General features: G+C 37.3%; 1 protein-coding gene across 3 annotated transcripts in view; it reads left to right on the forward strand.

Moving 5' to 3' along the window:
- LOC121318709 (probable E3 ubiquitin-protein ligase MID2) overlaps positions 1 to 24,134 on the forward strand; it is a 136,692-nt gene that overhangs the window by 70,272 nt on the left and 42,286 nt on the right. The window contains exons 1-2 of one of the 3 annotated variants that reach the window (XM_041255670.1): positions 3,736 to 3,792; positions 22,372 to 23,099. In XM_041255670.1, the coding sequence (XP_041111604.1) occupies positions 22,428 to 23,099 (672 nt within the window). In that variant the 5' untranslated portion in view covers positions 3,736 to 3,792; positions 22,372 to 22,427. Of the gene's footprint in view, positions 1 to 3,735; positions 3,793 to 3,901; positions 4,160 to 22,371; positions 23,100 to 24,134 lie in introns of those variants that run through there. The other 2 variants (XM_041255672.1, XM_041255671.1) reach the window with 2 other exon arrangements.

Below are 24,134 nucleotides of genomic sequence, written 5' to 3' on the forward strand. Positions count from 1 at the left end.
TTGATATATTGAGCAGTAGAAGTTATGCTCTTTCAATGTGTTATGAAAATGAAATTCCTGACATGTATACAAGCTGTGTCTTCTTATTGCAAGGCAGGTCTTACAGACTTTGATAGTAGAGGCCCGGTTTGCAGGTGCTTCTGTATTCTTTATTGCATAAGCAAGGGGTGTTTTCATATAGAACCGTCATAAAAATGATGAATCTGTGGCTATTGTGGAGAACAGACAAAATTCAACCCTCAACATCATGGTGGTCATATATCCTGTTGACAGTGTTTTGACGAGGGTTTCTCCTTTGCGTTTTGTCCAATCCCTGTTATTAGAGTACTGTATGAAGGAAAGGTTACTAATGATGCATTTCACAGCCCATGTTTCCATACAGCGCAGGTAGTTGCAGTTTGTTATGTAATCACATGTCAAGCATGCCATCTACTTTGAAGAAAATGCGAAAGTCCTTCACAGTCATATGGCTTTCTATCAGCTTGAAACTTGCCCTCATTCTATCACCGTGGTTCACAATGCCTTCAATCTCATTCAATCGAACAATGGATCACTGGCTGTCTGTCGGATAGGCATAACAGTGGGGAAAAACATTTACAAATAATGCATGTTCAAGGCAATCATTCTTAAGTAAGGAATGTACAAATGCAGGGTCTGCCACAACAGTTGGAAAGACATGACAAGAAAGACAGGCATCGGGTCAAGAGTTGTATCTCAACCTTTTGTACATTTTGTGTGTGATATATATATGCATTCTGATGACATGAAACTTATATTTTCAGCAAGTTAACAGCATGGTGCACTACTCTTAATTAAATAATGCCAACAATGTAAAAAAAAATAAAAAAATGATTGCAGTTCCCCCACATGATGGACTTTGAAGGCAATTACCCACACAACCTATACAATGTAGGCACTGTTTAGGTCATGAGGTATCTGCCTTTTTAATATGTGCTTGGTTGAACAAGCTAACATGTTGAGCCATGCACCATCTCCTTTGTTTGCATGTCTGTTTAACAACTTCAAATAGTTGCATCAACATTATTCAATGGCAGGCAGATTAGATGTGAAAATAAGCTTTAATGGCTGCCCTCCCTGGCCATAGCCAGATGTTCTTCACCAGGTGTTCAAGGCAAAGTTATCTCTATATTTCTTCTAACGCACAGCTAGGGATCACAGGGCTTCTTGTAACAAAGAGGGTAAGGGCTTGCAGAGAGACGATGAGAGTTTTGTATTGTACACCAAGTATGAACGTTTTGTGATGGCAGGCAGTGCGGAGTGGATTGAAGTGAAGAACTAAGCTAAACTGAAACAAGACGGTCATGAAAACTAAAGGGTTGTTATGTGACTGCTGCAGCATTGACATGCAGAAAGATAAGTGCAGCACAGAACTTTCAAAGAAGGCCTACATAACAGGATATTGATGTGGATAGCGAATGAGGCTGGAGCTGACAGTGCAGAAACTAATTACTGGTGTTTTTATTCTTTGCATTTATTTTTAAGAATCCAGTGAAAACACATCTGCCAGATACTGTAGAATGATGTCAGCGAAGAGCAACAAGAATGTAAGAAAGAGAAGCTGACATTTAAAATAAATCTCAGGAGGGCAATTTACTAAAGTAAAAGATGTCGGCTCACTTCCTACCTGTATGCTAAATACTGGAAAAAATGGTTTTGCTATCCTGCTAAAATACAGGCATAAACCACTCCGATCATGCTTACTACTGCTGATCATACATGTAATATTTACTTTAAATAGAATAGAATCCCACATGAAGTTAAACTCTGCAGTCTGCGATTAATTAAGACAAGCCTAAACTGTAACCAAAGCTGTAATTTTAAATGTGTTTTTTTTTTGTTTTTGTTTTTTCCCCATCATATATAGTATTTTAAGATAACACTGAACATCATTGTGGGACATACATTGCTGCTTTAAAACCATAACAGAAAACATTTCCACTTCCATTTATGCCCAGGATTCATCTTTTTAATAACGTGAAACACAGTTGGCAGGTTAAAATGTGAAGGCTGAACTGCAGCCCTTTTGTTATTGCTTTTTGAAAAGGCATTGACTCTGCAAGTTCCTCCTCACGTTTTTCTAATGCAGTACTCAAAATGACTTCAGTCCGCTGCTGTTTCAAAGGGTGCTCGTGCCTGCTTTTCAAGTCTTTGTTTCTTCCTGGGAAAGAGTTAAATAACATGCACTGTTAGTTAATGGTCTTGCTGTGCTTTCTATTGTCCCCTGCTCTCAAAATGTAGATGGCTGATATCATCAAATGCAGTGACGCTGACTAAAATAAAGGCAATGTAGCCCAGCCGATATGTTTTATAGCCCTTGACTGCTGTTTGTTTTATTTCAACTCAACATGTTGCTCCTAATCTGTAATTGAAGTATGTTTACAGTATGCTTTTAAAGGTGTGATAACCAAGTCTTTAACAGGGTCTTAACTGTTGACTCTAGGATGCGCATTTAACACAAATCAAAATTCTAGTTCAAATACATTGTCAGTTTGCTTCAATCCTTGTTTAGACAACAACACTGTCCTATGGCCTGGTGCAGTAGTTTTGTATTATGGGCAAACATACAGCTCATATCAAATGTCTTCATCATGACATGATACACCAATAAAGTTTTCAGCAGTTTTTTTTTTTTTTTTTTTGTTTATGCATCACTGCAATTCCTGTGGTCAGAATAGCTACAGTATAAAGTGTCTGTGTACTATAATTTCAGTGTTGCAGGAATTCATTGTATTATTATGAGTATTATATTTTTATCACTACATTTAACAGTCCCATTGATAATGGTATTGCCATTTAATGGCATTAATGTTGTGCGTGCAAATTAAAAATACAGCTGGAGCAGCTCTGATATGTCTTGGTAGACGAAATCAGCCTATTTTCGAATTGTGCAGGGAAGTTCATATTTTGCAAAGAACCTTTGTAGGGGATGTGACTTGCTGGACAATATTTAGGAAATCCATGTTATCATTACCTTGCTGCTATTATAGGTATAATTACAAGATGCATGAAGCACTATTTTTTTAATTTTTTTTAATACAAGCAAATCTACCTGGTTGTTTTGTTCCTTATAGGAAGCTTGTTTGTAATAACATACAATATTAGTACTGTATATAATAATTGTCACAATTAAAATCCTACATTATCGTATAATATAAGCTCAATAGTATCCAGTGCACATTTTGGGAATCCTATATTATCAAATAGTCCAGCCAGCCCATTCTAGAATGGAGTAGGTGCTCAATGTGTGTGCAACTTCACCACTGGTAATTCAGGGATCGATTTATTGTAATCTATACCATATACAAATATTTACCATCCAATTTGAAAATACAATTCATTGCCAAGGATTACCATTAAGGGTCCAGTGGTTACTGTCAGAGGAGGCTGCCATTTCTCAACTTTTAACAACTTGACATTTACATTGCAGGAGAGGAGAGCGCGTGTAGCTTTTACTCTAGTTCAGTGCAGCTGCTTATGCGCGAGCAGTTCTGCAGGCTTTGCTTTTCCCTTTGTAGGGGGTGGGCGGAGCTGGTTTCCTACAATTGTCCCCCCCCCCCCCCCATATCGATGCCTAAGCTTTCTGCCTGAGCCACTGAGGTTTGCGTTGCTAGACAGTATCACAGTCTCGTTCTATTTCACCACACTGAGTACGGTCTCGTATTTCTGGGTGCTTTTTTTTTTTTTTTTTTTTTTTTTTTTTTTTTTTTTTTACTTAATTTCTATTCTGTTTTCAAGATGACAGAGAAAAGGAATGCTTGGGATAATAAGCTGGTAGGTAACCCCTCCCCCCGGTGTGTGTTTGTCTGTCTCTCTTTTGTTGTTTGGGTTCCAGGTTCACTGCCAAGTGTCTACACTTCTGCATAAGAATAGCAGCAGAACGAAGGAGGAACACTGAGACGATAGATATCTGCGTAACCAAACACTCGCCGGTAGCCCACACTGTACTGCTGGAACTCGTAGCGCTCTTCAGCTAAGGCGATATACCAAGAAGCAAGTATAGATAGGGTAATCTAGAGCACCGCTTCGTTATCTAAATGGGACTGAGTCAAATAGGATAAACGGAACTTTTATTTATTTATTTTTTATAAATACCTGGCACCTTAAGAAGACTTTGGATTTCTACTGGATACAGATGATGGTAAAGGATTTGTTTGCGTAATTAGTCAGACTGTGAACAGAGCAAAGGTTAGCAATGTTGATTAATTTCTGCGTCTTTTCCTATGCTTCTGGTTGTAAAAAGATGCCGTTGAAGTTACTATCCCTAATCATGGGGGAACATTATTTAACATACTGTGAATTTGTATTTGAAAGACTTCATAGAATTACTAAATCAGCAGCCGAGTCTCTTTGTAGAGTGCAGTTAATTACTTTATAATCCGAAAATTACAAATAAAATGCATGTTTAATCGTAATCTCTCAAGTAACACTTGCTAAAGGGTGAGGCGGAACAGAATATTTTGGTATTGTCATGTGCGATACAAACCGTGTATGCTCAAAACATCATTATTTGTTGTAAACTGACACAATAGTCGCTGCATTACCAACAACACGAGCATACCCAGAGATTGATACATGTATCATTCTGGGTTTGTGTGAACAATGTTATTTACAGTGTTTCAGTGCTGCACTATAACTATTTCATTATAAAAGTGCAATATTTTGCTTTGCAAAATACATTGTAGCAAATTGCTTTGAAGTCAACGAGCTGCAAGTAAATGTATGGTCGTGGACCACGTTTCACGTTAGTCCAGCAGTTTTCTTAGCTAGCCGTACCTGATATGAAAAAATACATTTATAAAAACATTTATTTGGAGTAGCTAATTGCATACAGTGAAGTCTAGACGTGTTTTGTATTCGGTGAAGTTAAGTTCCAGTAACTTCGGTAGCATTTTTACATATGATCGGTGCTTCTGTTGCCTGTAAAAGTACAATTTTAACTCGTGTTTACGTCGCATTGTTTTTGCTTTGAAACTCAGTATTAAGTCACCCTATTGATTTCCAGAGATGCAGTTTAACAATCTCTAATTGCGCCATGCTTTTGAATTTCGTGTTACAGCTCGGCATCCTCTTCCTAAAAGCCGCTGTACACATAATAAAAATTGATTTAGCTCTTTGGCAAATCAACGGAATTTAAAAAGTACAGTACATCTATACATAAACGGTTTTACTAATTAGACGGCCACTATTTATTTTTTTTAATGCCTATTTGTTTAACCCAACGTGTTACAGTTACTGTTAATTTTGGGAAAGCGTTAATTGAGAGTTAATGAGACCCGTCTCCTGGATGTATTACCATAGGACAGGTTTCTTTTTCTGCACATTCCGTTCTGCTGTGACAATGAAACCGTTTAAACAGAAATGCTAAATTATAGGTTTGAAAAATATTAAAAGTAATCCGTTTGTTGTTTTTACGTTGGATATATTGACTTTATTTACTCTTCCATTTTTTTGTTTTTGTTTGTTTGTTTGTTTTTTTTAAACGTTTAAAATAGATTTGGAATACAACGTTGAACATGCCCAAAAAGGTTGTTATTGACTTAAATAATAGAAAATTATGGAAGCAGAATGGGGTTAATCTGTATCTATTGATACAGAATGTCTTAATAGTAGCAAAGTGCTTTTAAATAAATTATTGAGAACATATTGGTTAAATGGGTTACTCAAAAGAAGCAGGGAAAACATTGTGATACAACAAATCCATTTGTCAACATACTTGTACTTATATATATATATATATATATATATATATATATATATATATATATATATATATATATATATATATATATATATATATATATATATGCATTGCAATGGAATGTGACTTTTTGGTCACATTTCAGTACAAGTATAAAGTTAAGCAATGGAAAATCACGCTGTGTAGTTGTCCATGGTACTCTTTAAATGCCGTTAGCATTTGACAGGCGTCACGCAGTTCGGGTGAGATGCAGCAATGGCTGCTCTTCAAAGCAGATCTGAGAAGTAAAGGAAACTGCAGCTTATTGCTCCGCTGATCCAGGTAATTTGGTTTTCAGTACGAAAAACCGGAACTTTGTATGGTTATTTAACCTTGGTATATTACTTAATATAATCTGTTTTCAGCTTTAACTCTCGTTATCAGGACCTGTTGCGCTGCCTGGGGTGTGCAGCGCGTTTTTAAATATAACTTAAGTTGGCCTGTGTACTACAAAAGTTCAGTTTCACACAACCACGTAAATGTTACTTACAGGCAGTTCGCACCGAGCTTTGGTTCTGCCAGTGCCGCTTAATCAGGGGCACGCCTTACCTTGTAATCGTACAGGTTGTTGATCTGATAAGAATGTGTGATTGTGCACAGTGATAAGCCTATGCATTGTGTTTGTATTTGTGTGGTAAATCACTATAATTGTAATGTTTACTTGTTTGGCAAGCTTTTCATGTTTTTAAGTTAAAAAGTCGTTTATTTACTTTGGCAGCCTTTTAAAGGGGCAGACTATTCAACACGAACCTTTCAAAATCTCCACCTTTGCAAGGCTGAACTTTGATTCTAAACAAACAGTAGTGGGAAAAGCAAACATAAGATTAAGAGGAGCCATCCTTCAACAATTGCTTTCAGCCCATTGTACAAACACTAGGCAACCTAAAAATATATTCTAAATGACAAGAACATACTGTAACTTACATTTTAGGATTGGGTGATTTGTATTGTTTTTCACTTTCATTCCCAATGGCAGCCTGTAACGGCTGGCGGGTAATTTTAAATACTAATTTAAAACAAGCAAAAACCTCACATGTATGAGCTTCGTTTGTTTGTTTATTGTCTTCTTTGCATGTATCTGAGTCTGGTGGTTTAATTGATCAGCTTCCCTCCAAGTAATTCCCTCAAGCACTAAAGCCACCATGCAATACACCTTTCATTGTGTTTTATAGATTATTTTACTGCTTAGTCAGTCTGCAACAATATCATTTGTGTTAAAATAGACTAAGAACATTATATATATATATATATATAATATATATATAATATATATATATATATATATATATATATATCTATACGACAGAAAGATTAACAATGACTTTCTCTGACCATTATTGCTATCTGTGTACTACTTTTCACAATTTCGAAAAATAAAAACACAATTTTTTTTTTTTTTTTACTCTTTCAAGGGAAAATGATGATGTTCTCATATGAATATGTTAAGCAATATTGTTGCAATGCTCTCTAAGGGCTTCCTTTCCTAAATGATGTTAAGCCTGTAGTCACAATCATAAATTGGTGTCATGCATTATGAATGGATTTCCCTCTTTGAGACATTAATTAATTTTAATAACATGCGGTAGAAAGCACATGAATGCTCGCTTTCAATTTCCTCCGCTGGCTGTTTCCTCATTTATCTATCAGCAGTCATATTCAATCAGCATCTATGAGTTCTGTTATTTCAGTAAATGGACCAGCTAGAGGAATAAATAATCTCTGAACAACCTACAAGGGATTGTTAATTGAAGATATATTTATATATTGATTTATCTATTGCCTTTTAGTTTAATTTAGGTTATACATATACAGTGTCATTTGCTGTTTTGGATGAGTTAATGCTGAATTTATCCTCCATACGTAATTATAAAAAGGCTTGGGAAGTTATGTAAATACACATATTGAAGTCCCTCATAAATAATGTTGTGTTGATTATTTTTCAAGTATAATTTGAACAGACAGTTGTTCCTATGTAGTACATTGGAAAACACTGCATGTTAGAAAATACTAGTCCCTGAAGTCTAATTTAAGTACTGGTTGACTGTTGTCCTTCAAATTCTGCTACATGGATCCCTTCAGCTGAAGTGGATCAAATCCTGGGGAGCTGTTTCCTCCATTTGTGGAAGATGATACATGAACCACATGTGTTAGTGAAAATGGTACCAGGGTAGGTGTGTGCAGGCAATAAAATAGCCATGTACCTTAAGCCCATGTAGTGAGAACTTGTTTGAAGGTGGTCAAAATGATCTATTGACCTTTTCTATGTAGTGGACAACCTAATCAAGTGACCTTGGTATCATTTAAAAGCTTGTTGAAAGGATCTCCAATAAATAAGTAATAAATTGTCGAAAGAAGACGAGCAACCTTCCTTAAGTGACCTGGAATGGCTCACAAATATAATAAAATAAATAAAACCAAGCTGTTTAACACACTTTGTATCCAATGCCAGTAAAACCTAAACTACCGGTATCCACTGGCAGTGTCCTTCCTTTATTGTTTTTGGATTTGCCTCGAGATACTAGATGTTTAAAGTAAATGATTTCAAGTAAGCCGACATAACAAATTTATACGAGAGGTCACAAATGATGTCCTTTCAATTGTAAAAACTGTTTAATTTGCTTCCCTGTGTGTGTCGCTGTGAGTTCACAGCAAAGCAAATTTGGGATGAATACAGTTCCAGCATTGCCTTGTGATCACATCCCCTGTTGTAATAGCAAGGCATCCTGCCACTGAATTATCCTTATGCTATCCGATACCACTTACAAGTATGGTGTGACTCGAGTGTTAACTGACTAGACATTATTTTTCCTTTCGGAGAGACCTTTCTGTCCATGCGTCTATAGGAAATGCTTTTGAATCTTTTATATTATCAGGAGTAACACTTCTCCAATTGTATAAACTTGGTATATGATTTAGAAATCAGTGAGGATGCTGTAAAGCCTGCTCATCTCCTCAGTGTTCACCTGTATAGTGTATTAAATGTGCGTCTTAATGGGATTCTTGAAAAATTGTTTGTGGTTTTGACAGTATAGTTGGGTTTTGAGCAGGGGATAATAGGTCTGGCATGAGGATAGCATGGGCTTAATCAATTTACCAGCAGTGAATTGTTGAGTGCAAGCCTTGCTCTTTACCTGTATGTATAGTTGTGTTTGTGTAGTAATTTCCTGTTAGTTAACTGTGAAGATGTTAGTTCAGGCTCATGTAAAGGAATTATAGTGGCATTGACCCTGGAGCTTGTAGTCATTTCCCATGCCTCTTTAAAAATATGCACACATGTAGGAAGTGTGTGTGTACTCAAACATGACAACTGTAATATCATGGTTCACTAATGGAGCTCGAATCAATCCAGGTGCACAGATAATTATTTCTGTTAGCTTAATCAAATTGATGGAAAACTGCAGGTTGTCAAGAAACATCATACATACAATATGTTTAGAATTTTTATTTTAATAATTTAATCTCGTCATCAGAAGTTGTTGGTTCCACATATTATTTAAAAAATAAATAAATGGGACTGCAGTTATGTTCATTTATGACTCCATTTCTGGGTACTGGTGATAAACCATGTGGTTTATGATATCCCCCTGGGTGGAATTATAAACTTGTAATTGTGTTTTATAGATCCTAACTCCTGTTACTTTTTTTTTTTTTGTTATCTTCATGTAAAATGCATTGCATCTTATAGACTCTGTGGATCAGCATGTTATAAGATGCCCAGGGATACATTAAACCACCTGTAGGTGGTTTAATGTATCCCTGGGCATCTTATACAAAACCTTCCAAAAACAGTTCAAATCTCTTGCAGAAAAAGCCCAATCAAACTTCCTGCTAAAAGCATTAAGTTGCAGCTGCAGTTTTTACAAGGGTTGCTTCTCATGCTCCCTGTTGATTTCTTAGGGCCCATCAGCATTTTATAGCTTGGGGCTCCAGTGCATGCCGTGATTACTTTGGTTTATTATAGAGTAGTTGTCCAGCAGCAGGAGATTGGTTTATTAAGTACCAGTTGAATATGTGTACATGTGTGTATGAAATACATACAGGTTAGCAAACTGACATCTAACCCTGAATTTTATTTTTTTCATTACTAAGACCATGTGAGGATGCTGAAAAGCATGATTCAGTAGATTGATTGCACTTGGTTGTTAGCTCGGAGACAGCGTTGTCACGAAACTGCAGTGACTGAAGACCAAAGTGATAACTGCAGACCTAATACTTAGTTGTGTAAGTCTGTTTGTGGTATTACCAGATAAGATTTGGGGTTTTCAGTAATATTGTAGCAGTAAGTTTTTCAAAAGTTTTTGACACAGTAAAATAATTGCAAACAGTTTATTATTGTTTTTTGGTTATTTTAAAAGGCTCTTTACAGATAGTGGTGTCATAATTAAAATGCAATTTTTGGGTAAGTATAACATTATTTTGAAAGTGTTTATATTCCTAAATGCTAATATAGATCCCAGCACCATTAATAAAGCATTTCAAATAGGAAATTGAGAAGTTTATATGAAACCAAGCAGTTTTGTGATTGAAATTGATCACATTTTCCAATAGTAAGCACATTTTAATGCAGGGTAATCTCTTTGTATTGGCTGTAAAGCCATCAAATATTTATTTTTCAATCAGGAATGCTTTGGAAGTTGAAGCACGCTCCACTTCAAATTAACTGGAAAATACTTGATGCCAGGCTTTGTGATCACCAGGGGTTTTTGGCTCGACATACATTTCTGAAGGAATTTGTCATTTGTGTAGCCATTGCAAAAATGATGGGGATTGTTCTTTCACATGATATGTCACAACCGTTGTCTCCTGTCAGTCCTGTAAGGTATTAAACATTCATTTCATACACCCATTAGTGCATCCGGTACAGGTTCTGTGTTCTATAGGCTAAGCTTTAATAATTTGCATGCATACAATGTGTTCATTATTGAGTGTTGTGCTAATTCAATTGCAAGCTTCCAAAAGTGCGTCAACAAGCCTATATCCACTTGGCGTGCGTGTATGTGTTTGTGAAAAGGCAAAACCATACTTGCAACAGGGATTATCCAGAGGACCAATGACAAACATTAGACAATTTCTGACCCCCCCCCCCCCCCCAGTTGTGTAATTGGGCTAAATACCCAATGTAATCTACTTTTTTTATTAGTATGAATGATTTATTCGTACTTCACAGGCAAACAAACTTCACTTCTTACTTTTTATATGCGATGCCTGTATTTGATTTTGATAGTACATAAGTAATGATCCGTTTAGGAAAAGAATGTGGTAAGTCAAGCCCTTCTAGTAATATTCATGTCGTTAACAGATTATACATCTTTCATTGTTAGGTTTTGCAGGAAATGGTTTTAAATTTAAAAAAGCACAAACAGCAACCACGTCACTGGAAAGCTATGGTCTTCAGTGTTTGTTTTCCAAGAAAAAGCTTTCTTGACAGTAGTATATTAACAATGCTGTAAAGTTAACTGGCTGGTTCTTCAAACATACATGATTTATAGTATCTTAATAAATCTGTGTACAAATATAGCATATAATATAAGATGGCATCTACTTATGTTAGGGTCAAAGGCAGTAAAAAATCATGCTATGAAATGTGTCTTTAAAACACACACACACCACTGTCCTCAGATATATTTTAACATTTATGGTAGTTTTTTTTTTTTTTTTGTTACTTTTTACAGTACAATATTAAAATACAATGATAAACAAAATTAGATGTATTCAAAACACTGTACATTTTTTTTGCTGAAAATACAATATGTTGACTCTTTGTTTTGACCTGACAATAATACGTCAATGGTGATCATTTGATCACATCTTGTCAAAGCAAACATACTGTCTGAACAACCGATTACTCTGATAGACATAAACAGAACCAAAACATTTAGCATTTTAACACAACAGAAATCAACAAGGACAGCTATAAAACACTGAGGAAAACAATGGCTTATTTAAAGAAGGAAATTCCATACAGTGGATGTATTTATAAATAGCCGCGTGTGACTAGTTCAGTATGGTGAAGGGCGGGAACACAACCTCTGGGTATGGAACACTTTTGGCTTCCATGTGACGTTATCCCAGTCCTTCCTAGATTGTGTGACAACCTTGTAGCACTCTCTATGCCAGCTGCAAACTATAAATAGAAGGTACAACTTTTACTAACCCGCCTGCGAAACATTCCAGGCAGGAAATCAAAAGGTGCTAGCAAATAATTAAGTGAGTGTGTGCTCTTGTATTTGCTGCATGATTCAGGAAGGATTTTGATAATCTTCTTCTGCACCTCGACAAGTCTCCAAAGCTGACAGATGCTGCAATAGACAATCCTTCCTGGGGTGTGTCGTTTGAGAGCCAATTTGTCATCAGCCAAACTTTTCTTGGAAACCTATTTTGTTAACCATATTTTGTTATATATTTTAGGTGTCTGTTATAGATGTAATTATATTTTTTTCTGTATTTAACTTACTAATCAATTGCGCACAAGGCCTAATTACTTTAACATTCACTGTATTCAGCATTTCTACATGGGATCCCTCTGTTATGATACCAAATTAACTGAGTGAGACATGTGTTGTGTTTTCTTGCATCCTTCAAAAATAACAATATTGAAGTTTGCAGTATAGCAGGGTAGCTCTCAGTGGACAAAACCAGACAGGTGTTTACAGCAAACAGATGGAATGTGGTCATGTGAGGATTAATCCCAAGGATGCTTTTGCCTCGTTTCTCCTGCCAGGCATGACACACTTCGGCTGCCCACGGCTAGTCACTGTGATCAAAAGAGCACTTCAGTGCTTTTTTCCTAACCTGGCCAACCTCAGAAATTCTTGCAGTGCATCAAAGGTCGCTGGGGGTTGTGTGATCATATTGTGATTTTGTTTTAAAGAAACTGGCGGTAACAAATAAATGTAGTCATAGGCTCATTTCTGTGAATACGATAAAGCTTAAAGAAAATGTGTTATGTGCTTTACCTATAGGATAGAAAATCAGCCATAATGGCAGGGATTTTCCCTCTCCATTTCTTCACTACACACACCTCCTGGCTTTGTGATGGTGCACTTCCTTTGTAGCCAGTTTGGCTACATCAAGTATGAGATACAAAACCTGACCATATAGCCATGCTTGGGCTAAGTGTGGAAACACCATGCTTTGTTGCTGTGGGCAGCTATAGCCAAGAGCGCCATACAGTGGAAAGAAGACATTTGACATTGTGGTTGGTTGCCAACTTTCTAGGTCACTGTGGATGGTGTTCATCATTCTAGACCAACCTTGTCTGTATTGTTTTGAATAGGTTTTTATTTTTTTGTTTTTTGTTTTTTAGTTTGAGCATATCGTTAATGTTCAGTGGAACACTGACCGACACAAGGTGAAGTCTGTTGTTACAGCTTTAGATTTACCCTCACAGCTTAGATGCTGGATATAAACATAAACCCACACATAGGGGTGGGAGATGGTGAACAACTAACCAGCAGTAAAATCCAGATGCGCTATCTGAATCAGATTAGGACAAGCATCAGCCACAAAAAGGCAAAGGCACATCTTAACAGCAAATGATGAATAGATGAATACCCCTTAGTGTCACAGGATTTCCGCAGCTGCATTCTTCTGCTTTTATCATCTGAAAAAGACTGATGTGGAATTCCTCTGTAGTGGATTTATCTCTGTTAACTCTTTTACTGTTTGGAGTACATTAATCATACAATCAGAAGTTCAGTTGTTCAGCTTCTGGCTTTTGATTATTTGCTATGTACCTGATAAGGAGCAACCTGCTAGATAAGAGACTTTGAGTCGTGTGCATTCTAGAGTGAGGCTTATATGTATTGCTACTTTAGGAAAACTGGAAAAAAAAAAACATTACATAAAAATCACTGCCTGTAAAGAATTGGTTCTCTGCATCTGAAAACTGCTGCAGCATTCCTCCTCCTTAAGATATCTTTCTAATGTAACAATTTATTTTTGAAAACACGGCAATATAACTAAATTATTTGTTGCAGTGTGTATAGCAAGTAACAGAATGCTCCTGATAGAGGCTGCAATGCTGGTCTAAGGATTTTGTAAACCGTTTCACCCTATTTGCAGGTAAGGGACGATTTATGCTTTATACCTGCAACCTGGCTGATCTGCAGATGAGTTTTTTCAGATGCATAGGTGGTTTCTTTATGCATTTACCTTTAATTGACCTTCAGTGATTTTATAGAGTGGCTCAACAACACAAAACTGGTTATAATGTGTGATATGGCATTATAATTGTATGGGCCTTTGATAGAGTGTTATCACAGTGGTAACTTTTAAATTGGACAGCTTACCAGGTACCATGTACTCATATTAGTGTCCTACAGTATTTTAGTTTAATATTGTGTCCATCCATTGTGTTGCCAATGGCGGCGAGTGCTGCTGGAGTTTTCAGGTCAATACATTGGTATTAAAATTGTATCTTGTTGGATGTATTTTCAGTAAGAGGAATGATGATGGGTAAATGTTACATTACAAAGAAAATACTAAATATATTTTATAATCCAAGGCTCCAAGCCTTATTTGAGCTGCATAATGAGATGTGGGAGATGACAAGCATATTAATGCACACTTTATTGCTGTTTTTAACGGAAAAAGCCTCAAAGCTAAAAAGAAAAGCTACTCAAAACATGTGCATACTAATTCAAGCAGCACTGGGGCAATGAGATAGCAATTTTGAGCGTATTTTTGTATGACTAAACCCCATTCCAAGCACAGAATCAAATACTGACAATCGGTACACCATTATAACTGCTAACCAGGATTGCTTCATGTTAATGCAATGACTGGCTGTAATGTGTTATATAGTCTGACTCTCCATGATCTGACATTGACTTTTGTAGCTGTAGTGCCATATACCAAGTAAGGTGAGACAATGGTTAACCGCTGTAAGTGATGGCTGAATCAGGGTTTCAGTGGAGTTTATACAAATCCATGAGAAATGTCACACTTATAAACTAACTGAGTGCTGCAATAAGAGGAATATCGTAAATGTTTCTGTATGATACAAGTTGATATCCACCCCACGGGAGGTTAGAGTGCTTAGGCCACTGACCCAAAGTGGAACAACATCAGCTTGTATCTTACAGATCACACTATATACTATATGTTTTGTAATACTTGGACTAATATATATAATTCCTAGAGGTAATTTTCTGAAAAGTTACAAGCTTCTGTTGTAAATTGTCTCCTGGTAATTTAATTGAATAATTATGCAGTGCAATCCTTAGATCAGTTATTCAGGAGGTTTGTCTTTTTTTTTTTTTTATTCCTCAGGTTTCGTAATACATAATTCTGTTCAACATACCTGTCACACTCGGCTGAGTAGTAGTTGTCCTGTAGGCGGCTGAAGCTTGCCCATCTGTCTCTTATCATAGGCAGCCTGTATAGCTGAGCCATGGGCTTGTCAAAGGAAAAAACAGAAAACATATCAGATATTTGTTCTGTGCACTCATTTGACTAGTTTTGTAACCCATCGTCCAGGACAAGCATAGGGCAACTCAGGTTAACAGCCTGTGAAACCCAAGTAGCAGCAGATGGAACTAAATCCTTCAGCTAGAAAACTATATAGGGGAAAACAAGGCATCTCTGTTGTGTGAATATCACATACTGGTATTGATTTGATACAAAGTACACAACACTGCTAATGCTGGACCTGAGAAACCATGCAATGTTTTGACTTTACAACGTCATGGTAAGGAACAGAAGCAGATTTGATGAACGCCGTTGAAATGTCTAATCTCAATGTTAGAAAGGCAGTCCTCAAAACCATTCTGATTGCAAATACCAAAATAATGACTTGTAGCTTTGCACTATAAAATATAGCATGCTTATTATTCAGTGTTTCTGTTTTATTCATGTAATTCTTATGCTGCCATAAGGATGCCTCTTAAAATGATATTGTCTGTTACCTCAGCAACTCCATCAAAACTTACGCATTTTGAAATGTTTAGAAAGTGATGTCTATCCAGTGTGTCACAAGGCTTTGTAAACATTTTCAATAGGTGTTTTTTTTTTATTACAATTCACTTAAAGATCAGTGCCCAGGCATCTCCTGAAAGCAAGCGGATTTGATGGGATGTGTGTTGTCTAAGTGTGTTGCTTTTTAAAACAAATGTATAGCCTGATTTAAACAGCGCATATCTTGAACAAGTGAAAAAAGTGCAGTTCTTGAACATTTTGAGACAAAAGCTAGTTTTCATGTGAAGAACATCTTTGGGACTGGAAAGAAAGTAAATGTCCTAGGTAAACTATCAATAGTAAAAGGCTGCTATTACTGAAAAATATATGGGGAAGCAAAAACTGGCCATTATAGATTAACAGGCGCTTAGAGCCAGAGTTTACTTTTTACCAATTCTGCAAGTAATTTGAAATGCTAAGAAATGCCTTTACACCTGGATGCTTCATTTTGTCTTTTGGGGTTCTCTGTATGAAGCTGATCCTGTGCTCCCCTCCACAGTCTTTTGGTCCAAAATGTGAAATTTTTTTTGGTGGGGTGCTCATTTTGTACTCCTGCTTTTAAATTGCTTTAACAGACAGGAAGGTTCAAATGATTTTAAGGAGTTTGGATGTCTTCACTTCGGCCCGATGGGACTGTGTGTCATTAGAAACAGATCTATTGAATATACATCATATTGATGTTACAGCTTAATGTTACTGAGTATTTTATAATGAAATCTTTGCTATTCAAAAAGTATTCCCAGGTTGACTGCAGCAAGGTTCTCATATCAGCAGCAATGCACTTACAATCTCAGTAGTTGATGGCACTTACAGGGTGCTGGTTCATGAATACTGCACATTTATCTCTTGCTCTGCTTTTGTGTCTGAATGCTTAAGGCAGGTGGTATAGGAAACATATCGCTTTACATTAGCTTTGATCTTCAAAATGTCTTATATAAACAGCTAAAAAAATACCTGGGAGTGGAAGCTAAATCCTGCTATTCAGCAATCCTGCAACTCCGTTGCTTTTCAGACTCGGGGGGGCAAAAACCCTATGTTGAACATCGTACAAGAACAACTATTGACAACATTTACCTTGCAGAAAATTCGAGTTATTTCATTATACCAGTGCAGCTCGTAATATTGGTCAGGCGGAAATGTTCTTGTTCTTTTGGTTGACAGGCAAACAAATCACTTAATTGTAGTTATGGATTATAGCTGATCTATAACTCTTGGTCAAGCCCAGTTTTTCGAACTAGATGGTACACTAAAGAAAATCATTACTACTAAAAGAGTTTTCTTGAACTTTTTGTTTGTTTTACAAAACTGAGTATTTAAAACATACTACCCATCAGAGACTGTTGAATTTAAAGCATCAAAGAAAAAAAAAGAAGTAGCGAGCTGCTTCTTTTGGCTTTCAGATTAGTATAGTTTATTGAAGATAAAAGTTCTGAGTTGCAGAGTTACAACCAGACATCTTAAAGGTTACATGGTGACACCAGTTTGCAGGTATCCTCTTTCCAAGCACAGACCAGAGCAATACAAAGAACATTTCAGTATTCTCAGTTTAAATGCAGTCTCTCAGTGACATCATGATTTTTCCTTAAACCAATCAAAGACACAACTCTCTTCTCACTTGGTTAATTACCTATTTGTCCTAACCCTAGCTTCAAAGCATCTGGTTCAGTCCAGTTTTTATAACCCTCATAAAATCAACTGTAATTTCCTAAGCCTGTTTTATTTCTAGTTTGTACTGTTTAAGTAGGAGTTTAACCAGAATCTGGCTTAATCTTTAACCCATTCTGTGAGTTGTATTCTAAGACCAAAAATTCATTTATATCTAAATAAAATGTTCCAACAGAGACTATGTTTTATAGTAGCAGGAGTCAAGAACCGTGACAGCAGTGTGCAAGGTACTGTACAAATACATTGGCTTTCAGCTGGTGGAAGCTCATGGCGAAGGCATCCCAAATCTGCAGATAACGGAATTCCTCAGAAATCGTGGAATTCACAGGCTCCCGCAGAATTCTCAGTCTTCCACAGATTTGCCATATTCTGCAGCTACATCGTCCTCATAATTATCATAAACAGACTGCTGAAGTAATGTGAAATATATGGCTTAGTAGTTCAGTTCTTGTTTTAACTGACTTTTTGTCTCCTTCAAAAAGCAGGGATTAAAGACTGGAGTTAAGGCTTTGAAAATGTGGCCCAATAAGAAGTCTCATGTGATGTGATGTTTTTGTTTGACAATTTTTAAAACATTTTACTGACGAAAGTGTTTATATATTAAACTGGACATACTTAACCCAAGAATTGTTGAATATGATTGTTTACTTGATTTACATTTTAATAAGCCATTATTAATACAAATACTAAACTCACAAGATGCTCTGCAGAACGCTCCACAGATGAAGTATCCACTGTCCCTACTCATGGCCTTTCTTTATTTCTCACTACATGTAGGTAGCAGTTTAATTAAATTAATTTAATTTTTTTTATTTTTTGAGGACAAACTTTAAATTCTTGGACATCAGCTATATTTTTGACCAAAAACAAAAGTACCAGTTAAGTTTAATTAGGACTAAACATGCCAAACTGCTCATTAGCACTGATTCGTGCTTTCCTGTGTTTTTGGATTTGAGCTGAAGATTTGGTTCCTGAATACTGACTCACACATTTGATAAGATTGTAATGAGAATTTGGGTTCCTTGGTGCCAAATGTAATTGGGCCGTTTTTAATTCAAATTTCTTAAAACGGGTCTCCTAGCAAAAGCAATGCCACTTGGAGTTCAGGTGTAGTCATGTGAGCACGATTTGAATCCTTGTCAAGTTGCCAATCTGGGCCAGGAGTCACAGAGAGCTCAGTTAACCTTTTAGCTTCCACTGTGTTGGGGTAGAAAACAGTCAGGGGATAGTTCAGCTTGTCATGCCTCTGCAAGCCCTGGTAACAGGTGATTTTATCGACAACAGGAATGTAAAATGTATTGAATTTAATGTCCCTGTTATGAATACATTTAAAAACAACCTATTTTAGTTTCTAAAAGATTTAGAAATGTGTTAGAAAAAGAAAATATTTTGGTGGATTGTCGGTCCCCAATCCTTCAGGAACATCCACAGTTTGAATAGCATCTGCTGTATAGAGAAGAATATTTCAGTCCTATCTGGGGGATTGAATACCAATTGTACAATCTGCTACTGATGTTTAAGTTTAATTATGGTTTGTGGTAAAACTGATATAATATTTGGATAAGGTTGATGTGCAGATGCTCCTGGAAGCGTGGATCACCCGGGAGCATTTGGCTCCAGGCAAAGTGGCAGTGCATGTTTTAACCCAGTAAAATCAGGCATGATACAACTTGAAAGCCGATCCAGTGTGTCTTTGGCAGATCATTCATTCTTGGTTCTATTTTAAATACAAGGTCGTCTTTAGCATTGTTTTGGAAGAGGAGTGCTATGTGATGTAGTTTAGTGTTCGTAATCAAAAGTCCCAAAGGCATTGGCTGTGTTTTAAAAAAAAAAAAAAGAAACAACTGTGTTTTTGTACAAATGTTTTGAGTCAGCACCTACAATGTCGCTTTATAATTAATTGTTGACTTGACGAGAAGTATATTGTTTTCATATAACCAACACTGTTAAGCAATAAAGTGAGATTTGTGAAAAACATTATTTCTCCCAAAACATTTATGAAATGAAACCTTAAATAGTATTTGGCGATGTAGACAAAAGATACATTTTTTTCAACGTAAACAAACACAGGTCATTTGTTTGTGTAAATTAGTACATAACATTTAATATGTATTCTATATTGCTCTTTCAAAGTTTTAATTAAATCAAAAATAGCGCTGTGGCAAAGTGGTTGGTAAGGGGAACAGATGTCGCGGTGATGCGGTGCAGGAGTGATGAACAGACAACAGTGATTCAGTGAAAAAAAAGTGTTTTTTATTTGTAATCCAGGTCTGGTGACCGTCAAATAATAAATCCCCGGCTATACACAACAATGTGTAAAGCGCGGGGATAACAAAGCAGGGCACAGTCCCGAACAAAAACGAACGCACGGTCACCAGTCCTGGGTGAGTGCAGACGTGCTTGTGGTGCGTGAAGACACAGGAATGTTGTGACTGTTCTGTGCAGTGGTGATCCGGATTGTGCTGACCCTGGTCGACAGCTCCGGATAGGTGAGTTAACTGTCTGGTGGTGCAAAACGCAGACAATTACAAAACAGACAAAACACAAAACACAATACACAATACACAATACGCTTTTCTCTTTCTGCACGAGAGCTCCTCTCTCGGTCTTTCTCTCTGCTGAACTTTTACCCAAACGAAGGAAAAGATCAGCGTTACCCTGGCCCCTATATGTAATCCCGCATGATATCTAGGTAAACGGTTGCAGCTGCCTTATTACTTACAGCTGCCTCTCGTTTACCTTTCAAATCAATACGACAGAGTTGCGCTTCTTTCCAGGCTGACCCACTTCCCTGATGTTCTTTAGTGCCCTCACAGGTCGGGAGGAAGATTCATCACCAGAACTCATCTTTCCGTCACAAGCGTACATTTTTAAACTGCTTTATGAAAGTTTTTCACTATACACTTAACCATCGTTGTGCACATTCTTCTGAGCTACCTTGAAAATGGCATGATGTGTATTCCTATTTTTCTGTTTATTTCTGTAGCCATTCTTTTTATGTTTTATAATAATAATAACCCTTATTTATATAATAGTGCCTTTCATAGTGGACAACCATCACAAAGCGCTTTACAAGATACAAGACTTGGGTGTGTGAACTATGCATCAGCTGCAGAGTCACTTACAACAGCATCTCACCCGAAAGATGGAGCACAAGGAGATTAAGTGACTTACTTGGGTCACACAATGAGTTAGTGGCTGAGCCGGGATTTGAACTGGGGACCTCCTGGTTACAAGCCCGTTTCTTTAACCACTGGACCACATAGCCTTCTAAAACTGTTTTCGTACAGCTTGGAAACATTTTGTGTAGGAGAAAAAGAGAAATAATACTATGTTTACTGTATGTTATCAGAAACCAAACCATTCCCCTTCTCATTTTTCACTGTCTTCCAAAAAAAAAAAAATACTTTACTAAAATAATAGGAGCTTTGTGTGGTGTGTGACGACAGTGTGAAACTCAATCATTCACAGCACAGAAACACAGAGAATACCTCTGGGTCACTTCAGAGGTGACGGTTATTCAGGCCTAGTCAGATGGAAACACAAAGGGGAGGCTTGTGATTTTCACAGGAGAATAACAAATCTAATAAATGTTGCCCTAATGGAAATGTAGCAGTAAGGTTCATCAGCTTTTAGTGGCCTTATTCATCTCACTCAGAAGCTCATTACTGCCTTCTATGTCTCTCTTTCTTCAGTAAGAAAGAAAATAAATGTGCTGTACAAAAGCACTTTCAAGGATTTCAAATGTGAGGGGAGTGGACATGCCTGAGCAGCTTCATTTTAATGATGTGTTTATTAGTACTCATTTAAGTGAGTGAGTGTATTATGGGGTGATCCTGGCGCTACAGTGATTAACTACATGTGTGCTCACTGACATTGAATTGCTTTTATTTACATTTATGTTTATCTAATAAGATGTTGTAGCCCTACACAGCTGCTATGTTACAAAGAAAAATGAGCAAGCAAACTGCAAAAAGCCGTATGCCTACAAAAAAAGGAAACCGTCAACTAGAACACTGAAGGTGAATCTCAGTGGGAAATTATTAATAGTTGTGACCCTGTCAACCAACCAAAACACCCGATTCCTGACTCCAGATCATCGTAATTCTCAAAAAGTGTCCCCTTCAGAATGTAGTCAAGTGAACAAATTTATATGAAGTGCTGTTAAATTTTGAGCTGTGAACAAAGTCTACATTTCCTGATATTTTAACAACATAATGATTTATAGGTATCGTCTTTGGTATCTTCTTGCTTACACTTAGGGCTCACGACTGCTCGTCAGGTGCTTTATTAGCCTTCTGCCTTGCATGAAGAACACCAGATAACATAGGAGATGACACTACATGTTGATTTAGGGTTGCATTTATAGTTCAAAATGGTGTGTTTGTGTGCCTATTGCAGCTGAGAAACCTGCTGGGAGAGGCAAGGCAGGGGCAAAGTCAAATTCCTACAGCAATACTACTGTCTGTTATTATTCGCTTCAGTAGCGCACTCTTGAGCATGGCGGCACAGGTGGCAGATGCACTGAGGAATCACCACAGCAGCAGGGCTGGAAATAGATTGAGCACTGGGAGCCAGTTCCTACTTTACCTGAATTTCTCTTTTCCTTGTAGAAGCCTCAAACTGGGCAACATGCAACTTGAGTCATGTGTTGCCAGTATGTGTTTTAATTTTATTAGCTGGGAATTTTAATGAACCTTACTCTACATTTGTATGTGGCACACTGGTTTAATTATTTTTGCGCTATACTAATCTAGTCAAATTTTTTCATACTTTATACTTTTCTTTCTTTTTTTTTTTAACATTAACAGGAAGATTTTTGTATTTACTTATTAAGTGATTCACAAAGGTTAGTACACCCAAATTGCAAGTACTTCAACTAGTACCTCCAGCATGTACCCATGAAAAAAAGCAACAGCTAAGACAACCAAGTCTGTCTGCTTAGATTGTGCTTGATCCATGAACCTCACTGTTTCTCTCTTGTTTGTCAGGTGACTGACCAGCTTCTGTGGGATTTGATGCCGGCTCTAGGTTGTTTCAACTGAAAATGGAAACACTGGAGTCGGAGCTGACCTGCCCAATCTGCCTGGAGTTGTTTGAAGACCCGCTACTTCTACCCTGCGCCCACAGCCTGTGCTTTAACTGTGCCCACCGCATCCTTGTCTCCCACTGCTCCACCAACAAGCCCATCGAGTCTATCTCTGCCTTCCAGTGCCCCACTTGCCGCTACGTCATCTCCCTCAATCACCGCGGCCTGGAGGGGCTGAAGCGCAATGTGACTTTGCAGAACATTATCGACCGCTTCCAGAAAGCTTCTCTGAGTGGACCGAACTCCCCAAGCGAGAGCCGGCGCGAACGCCCCTTCAACAGCCGAGGCTCCCCAGCCACCGCCATGTCGCTCGAACGCGTCCGCTGCCAGTTCTGCGAGCAGGACCCGCCACGAGAGGCGGTCAAGACTTGTGTCACCTGCGAGGTGTCCTACTGTGACCGTTGCCTGCGAACCACCCACCCTAATAAGAAACCCTTCACCAGCCACCGGCTGGTCGAGCCCGTACCGGATGCCCACTTCCGGGGCCTCGCATGCATGGAGCATGAGAACGAGAAAGTGAACATGTACTGCATCGTTGACGATCAGCTGATCTGTGCCTTGTGCAAGTTAGTGGGCCGCCACCGGGAGCACCAGGTCTCCTCGCTGAGTGAACGGTTCGATAAACTGAAGGTAAGGTTTCTATTTTCTTAGTCGCAGACAGAAAGAATTGGCATCCTACACTTAACATAATGTTAAATAGAAATGTTTAATGAACATTAGCCACTAATTTCAAAACAAATCTCCTTTACCATCATCATGACAGACTTTGTCTTTAAATTTCTGTAGAAATTCTGCAAAATATTTAAGTTGGCATGGTTGGTCTGTTTGGTTCAATAGAAGGAGTATTTGGAATTTTGCAGTGTTCTAAATCTTTCAAAACATTTGAGAATAACTTGCACAAAGTTTTTAGTTTTTTACCCTACTTTGTTTCATTTAAATTGTTTTCAAAGCACATTTCTTTTTTATTTTAAATAATATATTGAGAGTTAATCATGTCATGGGTTCACACAACCAGCTTCCAAAAAAACACAAACTTTTTGCACATTGATAACATTTACACTACGGGTTAATGCCCTTATTGTTTTTTATGCAAGATTTTGCCTGTGTATCCAGCACATGCTGAACATAAATTGCTATATATGAGAGAGTGGTTGTTATAGATGACTCTGCACTTCCTAAAGCCCCAGTTTGTTTACTGTGGACACACAGTGCTGATCCACAAAAATGAACTGAACTGCTGAATCAGGCCATACCTGTGCCATTCAGTAGCAAAGTCATTGGCTAAAACCTGCTTCTCCATGCTAAGCAATGTTTATGGTTGAAGCTTTTCATTTTTTTAAATCACTATTACATTGTGAATGATCAAATGTAAATATATGTTGGCTTCTTTTTTGTTAAAATTATATAAATGTTAAATATGTTAGCCTAAGAACTTACGTGTCAATAAGTTTAACACTTCAGAAGTTACCTTTTTCTTAAATTAGGTTACAGTAAGAAATACAATAACCATTCAACTGTATGGCAGATTGTCTTTGTGTTTTGTAAGGTAGTTTGAGGGGGAACATGTTTCTGCTTATTGAAAAAAATTTAATGTAATACAAGTATACTAGCCATGAAAAACTGAAAAGAAAAAGACTCTGCCAATTTCTTTTAACTAGCAGTTTT

Source organism: Polyodon spathula, chromosome 7 (genome assembly GCF_017654505.1).
Source record: "Polyodon spathula isolate WHYD16114869_AA chromosome 7, ASM1765450v1, whole genome shotgun sequence".
NCBI lineage: Eukaryota > Metazoa > Chordata > Actinopteri > Acipenseriformes > Polyodontidae > Polyodon > Polyodon spathula.